Here is a 16646-nt window from a genome sequence, read left to right on the forward strand (position 1 = left end):
AATTTCTAGTGGATGCTGAATAATTCATAGTGGATATTGAATAATTCATAGTAGATACTGATTAATTCATAGGAGATACTGAATAATTCATAGTGTATACTGAATAATTCATAGTGTATACTGAATAATTCATAGGAGAAACTGAATAATTCATAGTAGATACTGAATAATTTATAGGAGATACTACATAATTCATAGTAGAAACAGAATAACTCATTGTGGATATTGAATGCTTCAGAGTGGATACTGAAAGAATTGTAGTAGATACTGAATTTATTAACTGTGAATACTAAATAATAAGAAGTACTCAGTAATTTATAGTAGATACTGAATAATTCATAGTGGACACTAAATAATTTAGAGTGGATTCTGAATAATTTATAACATACACTGAGCAATTCATAATACATAATATATAGTTGAACGTGCATACTGATTATTGTATAGTATTTACTGTGTAAATCATATTAGATACTGAATAATTCACAGTGTGTACTGAATAATTAATGAGATATGTGATTAATTCAGGTGATATTGCGAACTGGCAGCTAACTGAGGAGGACATCATCAACGCCACAGTCTCAGTGTAAGAGTTTCTGTTTTATATTAGATCTTTAGAAATGTATAATTTTAATGTTCTTCTGTAATGTATTGATAATGTATTGATAATGTATTGATTATGTATTGTATTGTGTATTCTGCTCTCTATAGAAACTCGAGTATAAACTCCACTGTTCCGGTGAATTACGGAGTGGGAGGATTCTTCCCGTTCGGGTTTGAGGGAACGTTAGCGGGAGCCGCTACCTGCTTCTATGCCTTCGTGGGATTTGACTGTATCGCCACTACAGGTGAGTCTACCCTCCTTTATTCCTATATATATTATCAATCAATCTATCTATCAACCAATTAATCAATCAATCAATCAACCTTTATTTAAACTCAGTTACAGTTACATTTAAACTGAGTTACAGTTACATTACAGTGTAGCTGAGCCAATAAAAAGACCCAGCATTTTAATAAAGTTATATAAGATCATTTAAAATAAGATATAAAACAAATTCAATAAAAATAGTAGGAATTGAGATACTGAATAATTCATAGTAGATACTGAATAATTATTAAGGGATTCTGAATAATTCATAGTAGATGCTGAATAATTCATAGTAAATCAGATTGTCAAAGAAAAATAATAAATAAATAAAAAGATATAATAAGATATAAAACAAATAAGATAAAAAAAAAGAATTTAGTAGGAATCATAAAATCATAGGTTTTAAAAGTTAACTAAAAATTAAACACGACCAAAACAACAACAACAAAAAGTGTAATTAATTAGTGTAAAAGTCAGCGGGTAATGCTAATGCTGCTCCAGCAGTGCTAGCCTGGGTTAACAGCAGGGTACATGCTGATAATAATAATACTCAACTCTCTCAACAGGGAAAGAGCTAGCGCTTAGCACTGTGGTTAGCGGCTAATGCTAATGCTGCTCCAGCAGTGCTAGCCAGGGTTAACAGCAGGATACAGGCTGATAATAATAATACTCACCTCTGAACAGGGAAAGACCTAGAGCTTAGCGCTGTGGTTAGCGGCTAATGCTAATACTGATGATTTTTAGGGATATTAAAGTATGTTTAATTGCATGTTATAGTCCGTAAAATACGATTATTAGCATTCTTTCCTGGATTTCTCTCTCTTCTTCAGGTGAGGAGGTCCAGAACCCCCAGAGGTCCATCCCGATCGGTATCGTAGCTTCTCTGCTCATCTGCTTTGTGGTGTATTTTGGCGTGTCTGCCGCTCTCACGCTGATGATGCCGTACTACCAGCTGAGCGTTCAGAGCCCGCTGCCCGTAGCCTTCACCCACGTGGGCTGGGATCCGGCCAAGTACGTTGTAGCTGTGGGATCACAGTGTGCGCTTTCCACCAGGTAATACTGCTCTTAAATATTACATACACTGACATAGCAAAGTCAAGTCATTGTTTTAAAATTATCTTTTTACTTTCAAATTCTGCACCCCTGCCATGAAAAGCACCCTCTCTCGGGAGAAGCTGCAGGTTCTTTTTTCCTTATTTCAGCGTAGCTTAGAACAGTATCTTGGGTATTTCCATTTTCTAAGTGCAATTAAAGCTTAATAGACGTGGGTACGCTCCCGAGAGAGGGTGCTTTTCCTGGCAGGGGTTCTGAATTCACTGGCTTTACACACAAGGTCAGTGATGAGAACAATGAAACGCAACAATAACAATACATCACAATATACTGCAATAAAAACGCCTTCTGGGTAATATAGTGTTCTGCTAAAAGACTGGGAAGGTTTGGGTATTGTTGTAGAAAAGAAAATGTAAGATGGGTCCACACCCACCCCTCATCCAGGGTACAACTCCCCTACGTGTTCGTTTGATAGAGAGTCGCAGACAGGTGGAGCGGAGTTGAAAGCAAACCAAGTATTTATTACAAAGTACTGAATATTCAGGAGAACCCACACATGAAAGACCGTCTAACAGCCGTCCCAGCATAAGTTCTGAACCCCTCTGATCCGACTCCATGTTTATACCCCAAAATGACGTGAAACCTGCTGATGAGGCGTTGCTAACGATTAGCTCATGTTAATATGCATAATTTCACGTGTTAGTACTCAAGATTCACATGTCTGACCGGACCACTAGTGTTTGGCCTTGACTGTGTCCAGCCGGACAGTGTGATATTGTTTCAGTAATTAGACAGTGCCGCCCTCACTATGTGCGTGCGTCCTCCTCCCGCTTTGGTAGGTGAAGGATTTTACACACACAGAGAGAAAGGCCGCACTGTTCGTCCTGAAGTCTCCTTTGTATCAATTCAGTTCGTACAGAGTGCACCAGTTGATGATTGATGGCCGTTAGTCTGAGACATGCAGTGAACGAAATACTTCAAGCATGAGCTACACAAGTCTCACAATGAATTTCATATGTTATATGTTAATGTGTTAGTAGCGCGTGGTTAGACCGCCATACAATAGACCCTATGTGTTAGTAAATGCCTTATGTATCGTGTGGGTTAATTTGTCACAATAGAGTCTGTGTTAGTCACATGCCTGATCAAACAATGTTTTACTATATATGTAAAGAATATATTTTGATTATTGGTTAATCTTCTATATAAATGCGTGTAAAATACACCGTGAGTAATAAAAATGATCAAATATAATGTGAGTATTGGTTAATGCGTATAAAATACAAGGTTTCACACAATGATTATGTAATTATAGATACTAAGATAAGTAATCATAATTGTAAGATATTTGTCAATTCACCCAAGGTAAAATAAGTATCTTTTCAGTATGTAACATTTAGATAAAGAAATTTTAGCCAAAAATCTCTATAAAACATAAAGTTGCATTATTTTTAATAAAAGACAGAAGTAAGAAAAGAAAGAATATATATATATATATATATATATATATATATATATATATATATATATATATATTTTTTTTTTTTTTTTTTTATGGTCAAAATAAGGACGGTTGAAGGTACAGACACTACATTTGCACAACATTATAATAAAATAAATGAAATAAAATGCACAATTAAATAAAAAAAAACTTAAAATAAATTAAGAATGCATCATCCAAATAAACAAATTCAAGTACAAAAAGAAAATCAATACAATATCCTCCAAAAGTGAGTACACTACTTACGTCTCTGCAAAAAATATATTCTATTCTAGTGTGTATTTACTTTCCTCTGAAAATAACTCAAAAAGGCAAAATTGTGATCAAATTATTAAAATTTCATGTGGCCACCTTTATTATAGACTGGGGTTCTAATTAAACTGTCTTTGCTATCATAACGACGGGAAAAGTACACCCATTGGGCATGCACTATTTCTCTTAATTAATCATGGTTGTTTTGGGCATAACGTGAAATAAACCAACAAACCTGTAGAAAAGGGGATATACTGTAAGTATTGTGGGCTATTGTTGTTTAATTTCCTATATTAAATGTGTTTCAATCTTAAAAATCTACAGTTTTGCTTAAAATCTCTCAAATTTGGGCATAAAAATGTGAAGATACTCAATATAATGTTCATGTTTTACATGCTAAAGTAAAAAAAACATTGTCTTACATTTAATATATTAAGTTATCAGTCATTGGACCCTACTTTTTGCGATTTAAAGGGATGAAACTTGCACTGTGCAACTTGATTTAGAATGTGTCAGTGTGTCTTTGCTATCGTAATGATGAGAAAAGTACACTTTGCTTAGCTCAAATTGCGTAAAAGACGTACTAATTCTCTTAATTAATCATGGGTGTGGTTCATTTTGGGCGTAATGTGAAATAAAAAACCAATCAGAGTGTCTCTTGCTCATCATTCTCTTTAAGAGTCAGGTGAGCTCTGACTTTGGTGGATTGCTATTGTAACGGTGCAGCTACCTGGACGTGTCCAACAGACTCTTCTCAGCAGAGGAAACTGAGCTGCTGGTTGACGCTGTGAAGGAGCTCCAGCAGCTCATTTACGGGAACAGCAATGTTATTTTATTTACTATTCTGTTTATTGTTGATGTAAAAGTTGTCAAGATAGCGATGAACGTCTGACTGTTGGCGTCTGTCTAGGTTTTATTCAGTCAGTGGAGCTCCTGTGTCAGGCCTGAGCAACCGCGCCCCCCCTCCGGCACTCTCTGAGAGAGCACTATGCCCATATAAGGACATCCGCTCCTTCAGAGCACACACACACACACACACACACACGGCTGCTCAGCCCTGATCACAGACTGGCTTCAGCTGTGGAGAGCAGCTTAAAAGCACGCTGTTCTCCTCCACTCTTCGCCGAGTAATGGTCACTATCATGGTCTGTGTTTCCCTGCAGTTCCAGCCTGTTAGCTGTCTTACAAAGCGTTCTCTCAGACGATCCTGTCTTCCCGTTTTCCCGCAGTCCCCTTTGCCTAAGTATTTTCTGTTATATTTTCTTATTTTGTTTCTTTGCCCAGTTTGAGTTTTTTAGTCTAGCCATTTTCCCTAAGCTCTGCTTAGTAGTTTTTCGTTCTAGTTTGTAGCCTAGTTGTCCCGTTTTCCCCTTTGTACTGCGCTACGCGCTGGTCTTATTGTTTTGGCCACTTCCTGGTTTTATTGTTTTGGCCGTTTTCCGTTTCTCCCGTTTTTCAGCTTTTTCTTTACTTTGCCCAGTCCCACTTTATTTGTCAGTTTCTAAGTTTGTTTCTAGTTTTCCCCAGTTAGTTATTGTTGCATGTTCATTGTGTTTTCATTTGTTTTCCATTTTTGAGTTTTATATTATTCCCGTGTTTCTTAATAAACACAACTGCTTCGTATTCCATCCCAGCAGTGTCTCCCTTTTCTCTCTCTCTCTGCCTGATCCCAGTCAGGTATGACATCCTGTGTTTTCTGTTGCCAAGATAGAGATTTCCAGAACACCACGCCCATCAAAAAGGTCCCACATCATTTCGTCAGGGAAATTAAATATATTTCGAACAAAAATACCTATATTTAAAAAATGCATGTGCACAGTTATGTGTGGGTAACTGAAGAATGTGAAGGATACATCAGCTGCGTCCTCCTAATCTTCTATGATGTAGAAGTAGCTGAGAAATGCAGCCTAGACACAGCTAATGGCTTACACTAGTGCACTGGGTTTATGTGAATATTGGGAATGCAAATTTTATCAGTCAAAACTGTGATGTAACAGTTTTGGGGATGTGAAATTGGCATGTTTAAACCTGTATTTTTTTGGTTCTGCTAGATTTTCTTTTGAACTCTCTTTATTCTACTAAACCTAGATATTCTAGGGCTCGTTTTCGATGCAACATGAGGCGCCACTGTCTTTTCTTACAAGACGAGCAAGCGGAAACTCGTAACTCCAAATGGTTCCTGATTCGCTTGGTAATGAGTGTGTGATGGATAATGCCGAGCTCTGCGATGCTGAGAAAAGTTAAACATTTACTCGTCAGGATTTACAGGACAGATAATGCTGGTCTTTAAGAGATTCCAGTAACAGCTAATGCAGTTCAGTCCAGTTAAAATGGGTCTGGAACAGGTTGAGACCGATTGTGCTGTTAAAAAGGCAAATACAGCTGTAAAATAAACTGTGTTGACTATAAAATGCTTTAATTTGTCTAAAAATAGTCAGTGCACCTTATAATCCGGTGCTCCTTATGTATGAATTCTACCAGTCAGGTATTAAGGAGAAGTAAAGCCACTTTAACATTGAAGTACAGCACTTTGTAAGGGTGATTTTTCAGTGAAGTTTCTCCAGCACTAAGGCTGGGTGCAGCAGCATTAGCATTAGCTGCTAACCACAGTAAGTGCTAGCTCTTTCACCATTCAGAGGTGAGTATATTGAGCTGTCTGCGTGTTCGCCATGTTGTAATAAGCTACATGGGATGAGCCGCTAGTTGGTTCCTTAGTCTAGCGCTATCCACTGTAGTTAGCGGCTAATGCTAATGCTAATGCTGCTGAACCCAGCCTTAGTGCTGGAGAAACTTCACTGAAAACTCACCCTTAGACAAAATATTGTAAATCTAAGCTTACTGTAAATAAATGGAAGCTATTTACTCACCCAAATAAAAAATTTTCAGCAGAGAAATCTGCTATTAGCATCCAGCACTCGTTTAACTTTGAAAGAAAATTTATTTTTTAAGAATTACAGTTTTGTTTAATTAGGCGCTTCCCCAGCTTCCCCATTAGAAGTGAAACATGGCGACACCCATGCTCACATTTCGATTTGTGTCCCTGGTGGTAGGTAGGTGGTTGCCAAGGGGTTGGTATTGTATCTGTGGTGGTTGCAGTGGCATTGCAAAGTTGTGGCTAGGTGGCTGCTAAGATGTTGCTGTGCTATCTGTGGTTGTTGATATGGTGTTGCTAGGTGGTTGCTGGGTGGTAACCATGGTGTTGCTGTGGTTCTCTATCTGTGGTGGTTATTATAATTTTGCTCAGTGGATGCTGGGGGTTTGCTTTGGTGTTGCTAACTGGTTGCTAAGGTGTTGCGAGGGTATCTGTGGTGATCGCTAGGTGGTTGCTAAAGTGTTGCAATGTAACCGTGGTGGTTGCTATGGTGTTGCTAACTGATTGCTAAGGGGTTGCGATAATATCGGTGTTGGTTGCTATAGTGTTGCTGCATGGTTGGTATGGTGTTCCTGACTGTTTGCTAAGGCATTGCGATAGTATCTGTGGTGGTTGCTATGTTGCTAAATGGTTGCTAGGCTTTTGCTATGGTATCCATTGAGGTTGCTATGTCATTGCTAAGGGGTTGCTAGGTGGTTGCTAAGCTGTTGCTATGGTATCCATTGAGGTTGCTATGTCATTGCTCAGTGGTTGCTAGGTGCTTGCTAAGGTGTTGCTATGGTATCTATGGTGGTTGCTATAGTGTTGCCCAGTGATTTCTTGGTGGTAACCATGGTGTTGCTATGGTATCCATGGTGGTTGCTATAGTGTTGCTAAGTGTCGCTTAATGAGCCTAATAGTCCGGTGCGCCTTACGGATGAAAATACACCAGAAAATAAACGTTTATTGCTCAGTTTAGTGCTCCTAATAATACGTATAATACACTGCCTTCATAATGTTTGAGACTAGAATAAATCAGCTGTGATAAAACACACATTTCAATCCTTCGTTTTTAGAGAATTTGCATCAATTGTTTTCAACATCTTAAAATCAAAACTCTTTTTAACACAGCTACTCATGACAGGGTTTCCCAGATGTTTACGATAATTTACAAGCGATAATTGCTTCAATAGTGTGGGAATAAGATACGTAGACTTGCTGCTAAGCTTGAAAACACCTTAGGAATCTGTAATTGCTATTGATAAATATCAAGAAAAGAAGTGCACCAATGAAAATCAAAGTTTTCACAAAATCACAAAATGTTTTTTTTTGAGTTCTTCACTAATCCCCAGTATGACATATAGCCTATTAAATGTACGCAGTTGTTTCCGGTTAAGATTATGCTGTGCACAAATGTCCATTTGTTACTTTGTTACATAAACTGAATACTGTTGATCTAATGCCCTCTGATTGGTTGTTTTGTTGCAGTCTGCTGGGGATGATGTTCCCGATGCCCCGGGTCCTGTTCGCCATGGCTAGAGACGGACTGCTCTTCAAACCTCTGAGTAACATCAGCTCCCGCCAGAGTCCCGTCATCGCCACCCTCACCTCAGGAGTCGCGGCAGGTAACACACCTGAGAATTCACCAGCTCTGTTACTTGTAGTTTTAATTTAATAAAAAACAAAAAAAAGTGAATTTTCTGAGGGAAACAGAGGATCATTGCACAGCTAATGTGGCTCACACTGATTAGTAGGGTCATCTCATGTCATATTATAGTGTTACTAAGTGGTTGCAATGTGGTTGTTTTTAAGGTGTTGCTAGGTGGTGGCTATGCTATCCCATGTGGTTGCTATGGTGCTGCTAAGGTGTTGCTAAGGTGTTGCAGTGTGTGTGTGGTGGTTGCTAAGGAGTTGATAAGGTGTTGCTATGGTATCTGCTATTGCTAGGGTGTTGCTATGCACTTGTTGCTATGGTGCTGCTAGGTATGGTGATTCTAGGTGGTTTGTGGTGGTCGTTAGGTCGTTGCTAAGGTGTTGCTATGGTATCTGCTATTGCTAGGGTGTTGCTATGCATTTGTTGCTATGGTGCTGCTAGGTGGTTGCTAAGGTGTTGCAATGTGTCTGTGGTGGTTGGTAGGTGGTTGCTAAGGTGTTGCTCGGTGGTTGCTGAGTGGTAACCATGGTGTCGCTATGGTACTGTATCTGTGGTGGTTATTATAGTGTTGCTCAGTGGTTGCTGGGTGATTGCTATGGTGTTGCTTACTGGTTGCTAAGATGTTGCAAGGGTATCTGTAGTGTTTGCCAGGTGGTTGCTAAAGTGTTGCAATGTAACCGTGGTGGTTGCTATGTCATTGCTAAATTGTGGCTATGTGATTTCTAAGGTGATGCAGTGTATCTGTGGTGGTTGCTATGGTGTTGCTAGGTGGTTGCTGGTTGGTAACCATGGTGTTGCTATGGTATCTGCTATTGCTACGGTGTTTCAAGGTGTTCGTGGTGGTTGGTAGGTAGTTGCCAAGGGGTTGGTATGGTATCTGTGGTGGTTGCTGTTGCATTGCTAAGTTGTGGCTAGGTGGTTGCTAAGGTGTTGCATTGGTATCTGTGGTGGCCGCTAGGTGGTTGCTAAGGTGTTGCAATGTAACCGTGGTGGTTGCTATGGTGTTGCTAACTGATTGCTAAGGGGTTGGTATGGTATCTGTATTGGTTGCTATGTCATTGCTACGTGGTAGCTAGGTGGTTACTAAGGCGTTGCGATGGTATCTGTGGTGATTACTATAGTGTTGCTCAGTGGTTTCTGGGTGATTGCCATGGTGTTGCCAACTGGTTGCTAAAGTGTTGCGAGGGTATCTGTGGTGGCCGCTAGGTGGTTGCTAAGGTGTTGCAATGGTATACATGAAGGTTGATATGTCATTGTTAAGTGGTTGCTAGGTGGTAGTTAAGGTGTTGCTATAATATTGGTGGTGGTTGCTAAGTGGTTACCAGACGGTTGCAGTTGAGAAAGAGAAAATCGCTGCATTCAACTACTTAGTTGCATCCATTGCTGACACACACACAGCCTGTCTAATTCCTATAGTAGGAAAGTATTGCCAATAGAATAGGACTTAATCTTACAGATAGCAGTAATTTTAAAGTTGAACAGAATGTGAGGAATCAGTGTACCTGTTTTACAGCTATCATGGCTCTGGTGTTTGATCTGAAGGCTCTGGTGGACATGATGTCCATTGGGACACTGTTTGCCTACACCCTGGTGGCCATCTGTATCCTCATCCTCAGGTACGTTCCACTCTTCTGAACAAAGACTTCACTGCTAACGTTCTCGTTTTTTAGCGACTGTTTCTTTGGGCCAGTTGAGTATATTGGAAAAACCAACATGGACATTCTGCAATCTAAAAAACAAACGTTGTATGACTGCAGATACCAAGCAGATCCAAATGAGATGAACTACAAGCAGAAGTGGAATCTTCTACGGCCGCCGTCTTCACCAACCTCAACAAGTTCAAGCGTCGTGTCGTACCTGACCATCTGCACCAGTAAGTCCTGTAAACTTATTGCTCTTTATTGCATTTAATCAACGATTAATCGATTATCATCGATTTTTTAGAATCTTTATTATACCACAGTTAGTTCTGACCCTGCAATGTGATTGGCTGAGAGGCACTCTATGAGTAACGTTATCAGCCGGTAATGCACTGTAACCGAAGCTCTCCATGTACAGTATTACTCCGCCACATACTGTACAGGGTAACCTAGCAACGATGCAGCGCTTACAAGCCAAACTGCACAAACGCAGCTACAAACAGAGCAGCAATGGAACTATTTTAACTGCTGGAGTTTTTATAACCAAACAGATCCTATTTTCTCCTCCTCTTTTACTCAGAATCTTTCAATAAACAGTGATAATGGAATTGTGGTATAATAAATGCAATAATACACTTGAAGTTCGTGCTGTAACTGCTTTGTTTTGCATTATCACTGTTTATTAAAAGATTTTGAGTTAAAGAGGAGGAGAAAATAGGATCTGTTATAAAACTCCGCCAGTTAAAATAGTTTAATTGCTGCTCTGCTTGTCATGGCATTATCAACCATTTCAGTCAAAATTGTGGAAATCTAATCTTACTGTAAATAAACAGAAGCGCTTTACTCACCCAAATAAACAGTTTTCAGGAGAGAAATCTGTGTAGATTAAAGTCCTGCGCTCGTTTGACTGATTTTTATTTATTATTTTTTTTTTTTAAGAAAGTTTTGTTTACCTCGCCCCCCCAGCAGCAGGAACTGTGAAATTACAAGCTTTAAATTACATTCAGCTTAAAATACCCAATATCAACTAGAAAATATAAAAATATATACACTTAAGCTTTTATTTTAATAATAACAACTCTTAACCTGATATTAGTGGCTGAAAATGTGTGTATTAATGCATATTTTTAAATCGTAAGGCCACGTCTTTGTCTACGCCACCTATTAGAGACATGTTTTTTCTGCACTGCCTCTATGGAGACCAGCGCCCCCCAGTGGTGTATAATCACATCGTATTTGGTTTGTGTTTGGTTTGTAAGCGCTGCATCGTTGCTGGGTTACCTGTACGTGGAGTAACACATGGAGAGCTTTGGTTACAGTGCATTACAGGCTGAAAACGGCACTCATAGAACGCCTTTCAGCCAATCACATTGCAGGGTCGGAACTAAGTGTACACGTACAGTATAATGTATCCAGAATGTCTAGCTGGTTTACAATTAACCAATTATCATATCAGAAATTTTCAGAATGTTTAAACCCTTTCAAGCGTTGCTGCAACATCACTGTTGCAAAAAGTTTTGGGAACGTCACTTCTAACATTCTCATAATGTTTCAATAATGTCTAGCTGGGAACTACTACTTATGTAAAAAACATTCTAATATCACTTAAACTAAAGCAATAAAACGTTTTTTTTTTTTTTGGTTTTCAGTAGTTTGATTGTACAACATCATGCCTTTATCTACATACAGTTCCACCTCAGTCTCACTGAAAAACCCTATTTTTGTCTGTTTTTTTTGTGCAGTTGCTCTTGCAGTGGTTCTGAGTGTGATCCTGACTAAGGGAATACAGTCGGTGGGCGAGTGGTGGATGATCCTGATCATCACCGTAGCTCTGCTGTGTCTACTCATCACCGTTATCATCATCTGGAGGCAACCACAGAGCGGCGTCAAAGCTGCCTTCATGGTGAGAGTCACCCAGCTGGGATTTTTTGTAATACTGATATTTTTCAGATTATCCAAACCAATCTAGCCCTTTCTCATCTCTGTGGAGGAATTTAGTTCCACTCTTCTTTATAGAATTACAGTTTTAATTCAGACACATTGGAGCATTTTCCAGAATAAAAGTCCTGTTTAAGATCATCTACAGCATCTCAATCATCCAGACTTTAACTAGACCTTTAACCCCAAAACCTTCATTTAGTTTTTAGTTTTTAATCCATTCAGAGACAGTGAACTTTAGAGGTTTGTGTTCTTTAGGTCATTGTCCTGCTACAGAACCCAAGTAAAGTACTGCTGAGCTTGAGGTCAGTAAGGAACAGATGGACGGATTCTGATTCTCCTTCAGGATTTTATGTTAGAGAACAGTAGAATTCCTACTTCCATCCATTACAGCAAGTTAAAGTCCAGCAGCTCCAGACCATCATCACACACACACACACTACCACCACCATGTTTTACATTTTACGTTCAGTATGTAAAAAGCAGTGTTTTTTATCTTGCAATTCTCCCATGGAGATCATTTTTACCCGTTTGTCTCTTTATTCTTATTATTGAATCATTAACACTGATCTTAACTGAGGTGAGTGAGATCCTGCAGTTATTTAAATGTTGTTCTGGGTTCTTTTGGGATCTCCTGGATGAGTTCTTCATGCCCTTTTGGAGTAATTTTGTTCGGTCGGCCGGTCACTCCTGGGAAGGTTCACCAGCATTCCATGTTTTCTCATCTATTGTTGAGTTTCTTCAGATGGGGGTATAATAATTATGAGTTTCTTTGTTTTTACCAAATTGAAAACCTCTGGAATATAATTAAGAGGAAGATGGATGATCACAAACCAACAAACCAAACTGAACTGCTTAATTTTTTACACCAGGAGTAAAGCAGCATAAAGTTATCCAAAAGCAGTGTGTAAGACTGGTGGAGGAGAACATGATGCCAAGATGCATGAAAAAAAACTGTGATTAAAAACCAGGATTATTCCACCAAATATTGATTATTTCTGAACTCTTAAAACTTTATGAATATGAACTTGTTTTCTTTGCATTATTTGAGGTCTGAAAGTTCTGCATCTTTTTTGTTATTTCAGACATTTCTCATTTTCTGTAAATAAATGCTCTGAATTTTTATTTGTAATTTGGGAGAAATGTTGTCTGTAGTTTATAGAATAAAACAACAATGTTCATTTTACTCAAACATAAACCTATAAATAGCTATATTAATATACTATATTATTCTATTTACTATTTTGTTCATGCTAAACTCTGCAGGTTCCTCTGCTGCCGGTGCTTCCTGTGGTTAGCACCTTTGTGAATGTTTATCTGATGGTTCAGCTGGGAGCAGATACGTGGATCCGCTACGCCGTCTGGATGGCAATAGGTAAGATGAACATCTCAAGCTGGGGTTTCCACTGTTGTGTTGGAAAGTTTTTTTAACAAATTAAACCAAATCAAATCCAACAAATACGACTAATGTTCTCATCTGAGGGCTGAAACTACAGTACGTCAGTTTCAGTTTTAGCGGCTAATGGCTAAAGCAGGTCTGACTGTAACAGCTTTATTAATGGTAGAGATAGAGAGAGAGAGACAGGAGGTAACATAGACATGAGGGCGACCCTGAATCACCGACATCCACCAGCACCTCAGTCACACTCAGCATAAACACCATTAAAAAAATGTCAAATTTTATGTTCAGATGAAAAAATAGATTTGTATTTAGTCTTCCTTTTGATTTTATTTAACTAAAATATGAATTAGCAGCTAAGCTTGGTTTTATGACCTACAGCCTACTGTATGTTTCGCACTGTAAGGCACACTTAAAATCCTTAAATTTCCAGAAAAAAAAATTATGAATTTTATCAGTCAGATTGTGTGTATTATCGGCCTGTAGTATGCTGCTAACCTCAGCTAGCATTGCTGCAGCAGCATTAGCATTAGCTGCTTACTGTGCTAAGTGCTAGCTGTTTTGCCGTTCAGAGGTGAGAAGGATCAGCCTGTAGCCTGCTGTAAACCCCAGTTAGCACTGCTGGAGCAGCATTAGCATTAGCCACTAGCCGCTCTAAGCTCTACCTCTTTCGCCGTTCAGAGCTGAGAATGATCGAACTGTTGCCTGCTGCTAACCCCAGCTAGCATTGCTGCAGCAGTATTAGCATTAGTCGCTAACCACTCTAAGCTCTACCTCTTTCGCCGTTCAGAGGTGAGAATAATCAGCCTGTAGCCTGCTGCTATCCCTGGCTAGCACTGTTGGAACATTAGCATTAGCTGCTAACAATGCCAAACGCTATCTCTTTCAACGTTCAGAGGCTAGTATTATTGGTAGGACGAACCACTAGCTAATGTTGCCCTGGATTACCAGAACACTCAGGGTTCTTCAGTGTAGCACTGTCGGGCAGCATTAGCCGCTAACCGCAGCTAGTCTTAGTGGAACTCTGGAAATCTAAGCGTATCTAACTGTAAATAAACAGAAGTGCTTTATTCACCCAGATAACCCGTTTTAAGGAGATAAATCTGTGTAGATTAACATCCAGCGCTCGTTTAACTTTAAAAGAAAATGTTTTTTAAGAATTACAGTTTTGTTTACTTAACTTAGCTTAGCTTTATAGACCAGCTGAATTAGAAGGAAAACATGGGGACACCCCTGTTCCTTACTAGAGTCGCATAATGAGCCTTATAATCCGGTGCACCTTGTAGTGTGAAAAATACAGTACATCAAACCAAGTTTACCTAAGGTAGCCTGGGGGGTGACTACACACTGATGGTGAGGGTCAGCAACTGGTGGAAATACCCAGTATGCAAATAAATTGTGCCAAAACCAATAGAAAACAGACAAAACTCAAGTTATTATAAGTTGATTTAACTCTAAGTATCTGAGTAATGATTGGAAATATTCAATTTTACGTAAAATAGACTTACTTTTGCTTTCATAGCTACATTATTGTCAGAATTACCATTAGTTGCATAGGCCCTACAATATAACCCTGTGGGACTCCACTAGATATGGTAAAATCTGCAAAAACTGAGCTGTTTCTTCTCATTCTGACCTCAGGTCTGCTGATCTATTTCGGGTATGGAGTTTGGCACAGCGTCCAGAAGAAGCGTGAAGAAGCTCCTCCCCGACTGATAGAAACGGCTCTGTAACGACTCTGCCTCAAACCAAGCTCTAAACTGAGTCACACACACACACACACACACACACACACACACCAAACTTCAGATAAAAAAACAAACAATACCTATTTACAAAAAAAAAAAGCTGCCCAACCGCACACACACACACACACACACACACACCAAACTTCAGATAAAAAAACAAACAATAACTATTTACAAAAAATGTGTGTGCGGTTGGGCAGCTTTTTTTTTTTTGTAAATAGTTATTGTTTGTTTTTTTTATCTGAAGTTTGGTGTGTGTGTGTGTGTGTGTGTGTGTGTGTGTGTGTGTGTGTGTGTGTGCGGTTGGGCAGCTTTTTTTTTTGTAAATAGTTATTGTTTGTTTTTTTATCTGAAGTTTGGTGTGTGTGTGTGTGTGTGTGTGTGTGTGCGGTTGGGCAGCTTTTTTTTTTTGTAAATAGTTATTGTTTGTTTTTTTTATCTGAAGTTTGGTGTGTGTGTGTGTGTGTGTGTGTGTGTGTGCGGTTGGGCAGCTTTTTTTTTTTGTAAATAGTTATTGTTTGTTTTTTTTATCTGAAGTTTGGTGTGTGTGTGTGTGTGTGTGTGTGTGTGCGGTTGGGCAGCTTTTTTATTTTGTAAATAGTTATTGTTTGTTTTTTTTATCTGAAGTTTGGTGTGTGTGTGTGTGTGTGTGCGTGTGTGTGTGTGTGTGTGTGTGTGCGGTTGGGCAGCTTTTTTTTTTTTGTAAATAGTTATTGTTTGTTTTTTTTATCTGAAGTTTGGTGTGTGTGTGTGTGTGCGGTTAGGCAGCTATTTTTTTTTTGTAAATAGGTATTGTTTGTTTTTTTATCTGAAGTTTGGTGTGTGTGTGTGTGTGCAGTGTTGTTCTTTTTTGTGTTTTTCTGTGTTTTTTATATAATAAATCTGTTAATGTTCAAGAAATGTCTCTTTTTTCTTGTTGAAATACAGTAATTATATAATAATACAGTGTAAAATAAGTTTAATTATATTCTAATAGGTATTAGGTCATAGGTCGGCAATAGGCGGCCCGCAAGCAAGAAACATCTGGCCCGTGAGGTTGAACTATAATGTAAAAAAAAATCGCACTGTCCGTCTCAAAAATGCTCTTTATTTAGAAACTTAATTTTCCAAAACAGAAAAATTTATTAAAGATTTTTTGATAGAGCCACGGGCTGTTAGATAACTGCTAGCTTCTTTATTCTGTTATTTTTTTTTTTTATTCGTTTGTTTTTTTTTTATTTAACAAACAGGTATATCATTAATAGCGCCCCCAATGGTCAGTCCACAGATTTCACCCACATCAGCCCACTTGAATGTCTGCTTGTCATTTTAAGAGATTTGACCAAATTAAATAAAGCCCAAAGCCCAGTGTGTGTGTGTGTGTGTGAAGTATAGTAGGCGACAGTACAGGTACAGAATGAGTTGTGGTGCAGGGTGAAGTAAAGTGCCGCGTGCAGTGAGTTCGTATGAGATGGCAGAGGGGTAGGTTGTTGTCCAGGACTTCAACTAGCCAACCAGTCCAGTGCAGCAGCTTCGCCTCCAAATCCCTCGTCGCAGAGGACACCGTAGTCCCAAAGAAGTTCCTCGTTGACTTGGATGTCCTTAAGCGCGAGGAAAATGGGATGCCATCTTGTTCCCTCTGGGAGTGGAAGTTTGAAAACGTGTGGCTTCACATTTGGACTTCTCCTTGAATGGTTCATCCGACGACCAAACGTGTCCTGGTGTGGGTGACACTGGCATGGAGAATGTTGGGCGTCTAT

General features: G+C 39.0%; 1 protein-coding gene across 1 annotated transcript; it reads left to right on the plus strand.

Annotated features, from left to right (window-relative positions):
• The first annotated feature begins 506 nt into the window (after positions 1 to 506).
• On the plus strand, positions 507 to 14948 carry LOC125794538 (cationic amino acid transporter 2-like). The gene is made up of 9 exons (XM_049473609.1): positions 507 to 586; positions 712 to 848; positions 1702 to 1924; positions 8017 to 8153; positions 9696 to 9798; positions 9940 to 10055; positions 11565 to 11725; positions 13027 to 13135; positions 14801 to 14948. The coding sequence occupies exons 1-9, from the start codon at positions 507 to 509 to the stop codon at positions 14890 to 14892; spliced, it is 1158 nt and encodes a 385-aa protein (XP_049329566.1). The 3' UTR covers positions 14893 to 14948.
• Positions 14949 to 16646: the final 1698 nt, after the last annotated feature.

This window comes from Astyanax mexicanus, unplaced genomic scaffold (genome assembly GCF_023375975.1).
Source record: "Astyanax mexicanus isolate ESR-SI-001 unplaced genomic scaffold, AstMex3_surface scaffold_41, whole genome shotgun sequence".
NCBI classification, from domain to species: Eukaryota; Metazoa; Chordata; class Actinopteri; order Characiformes; family Acestrorhamphidae; genus Astyanax; species Astyanax mexicanus.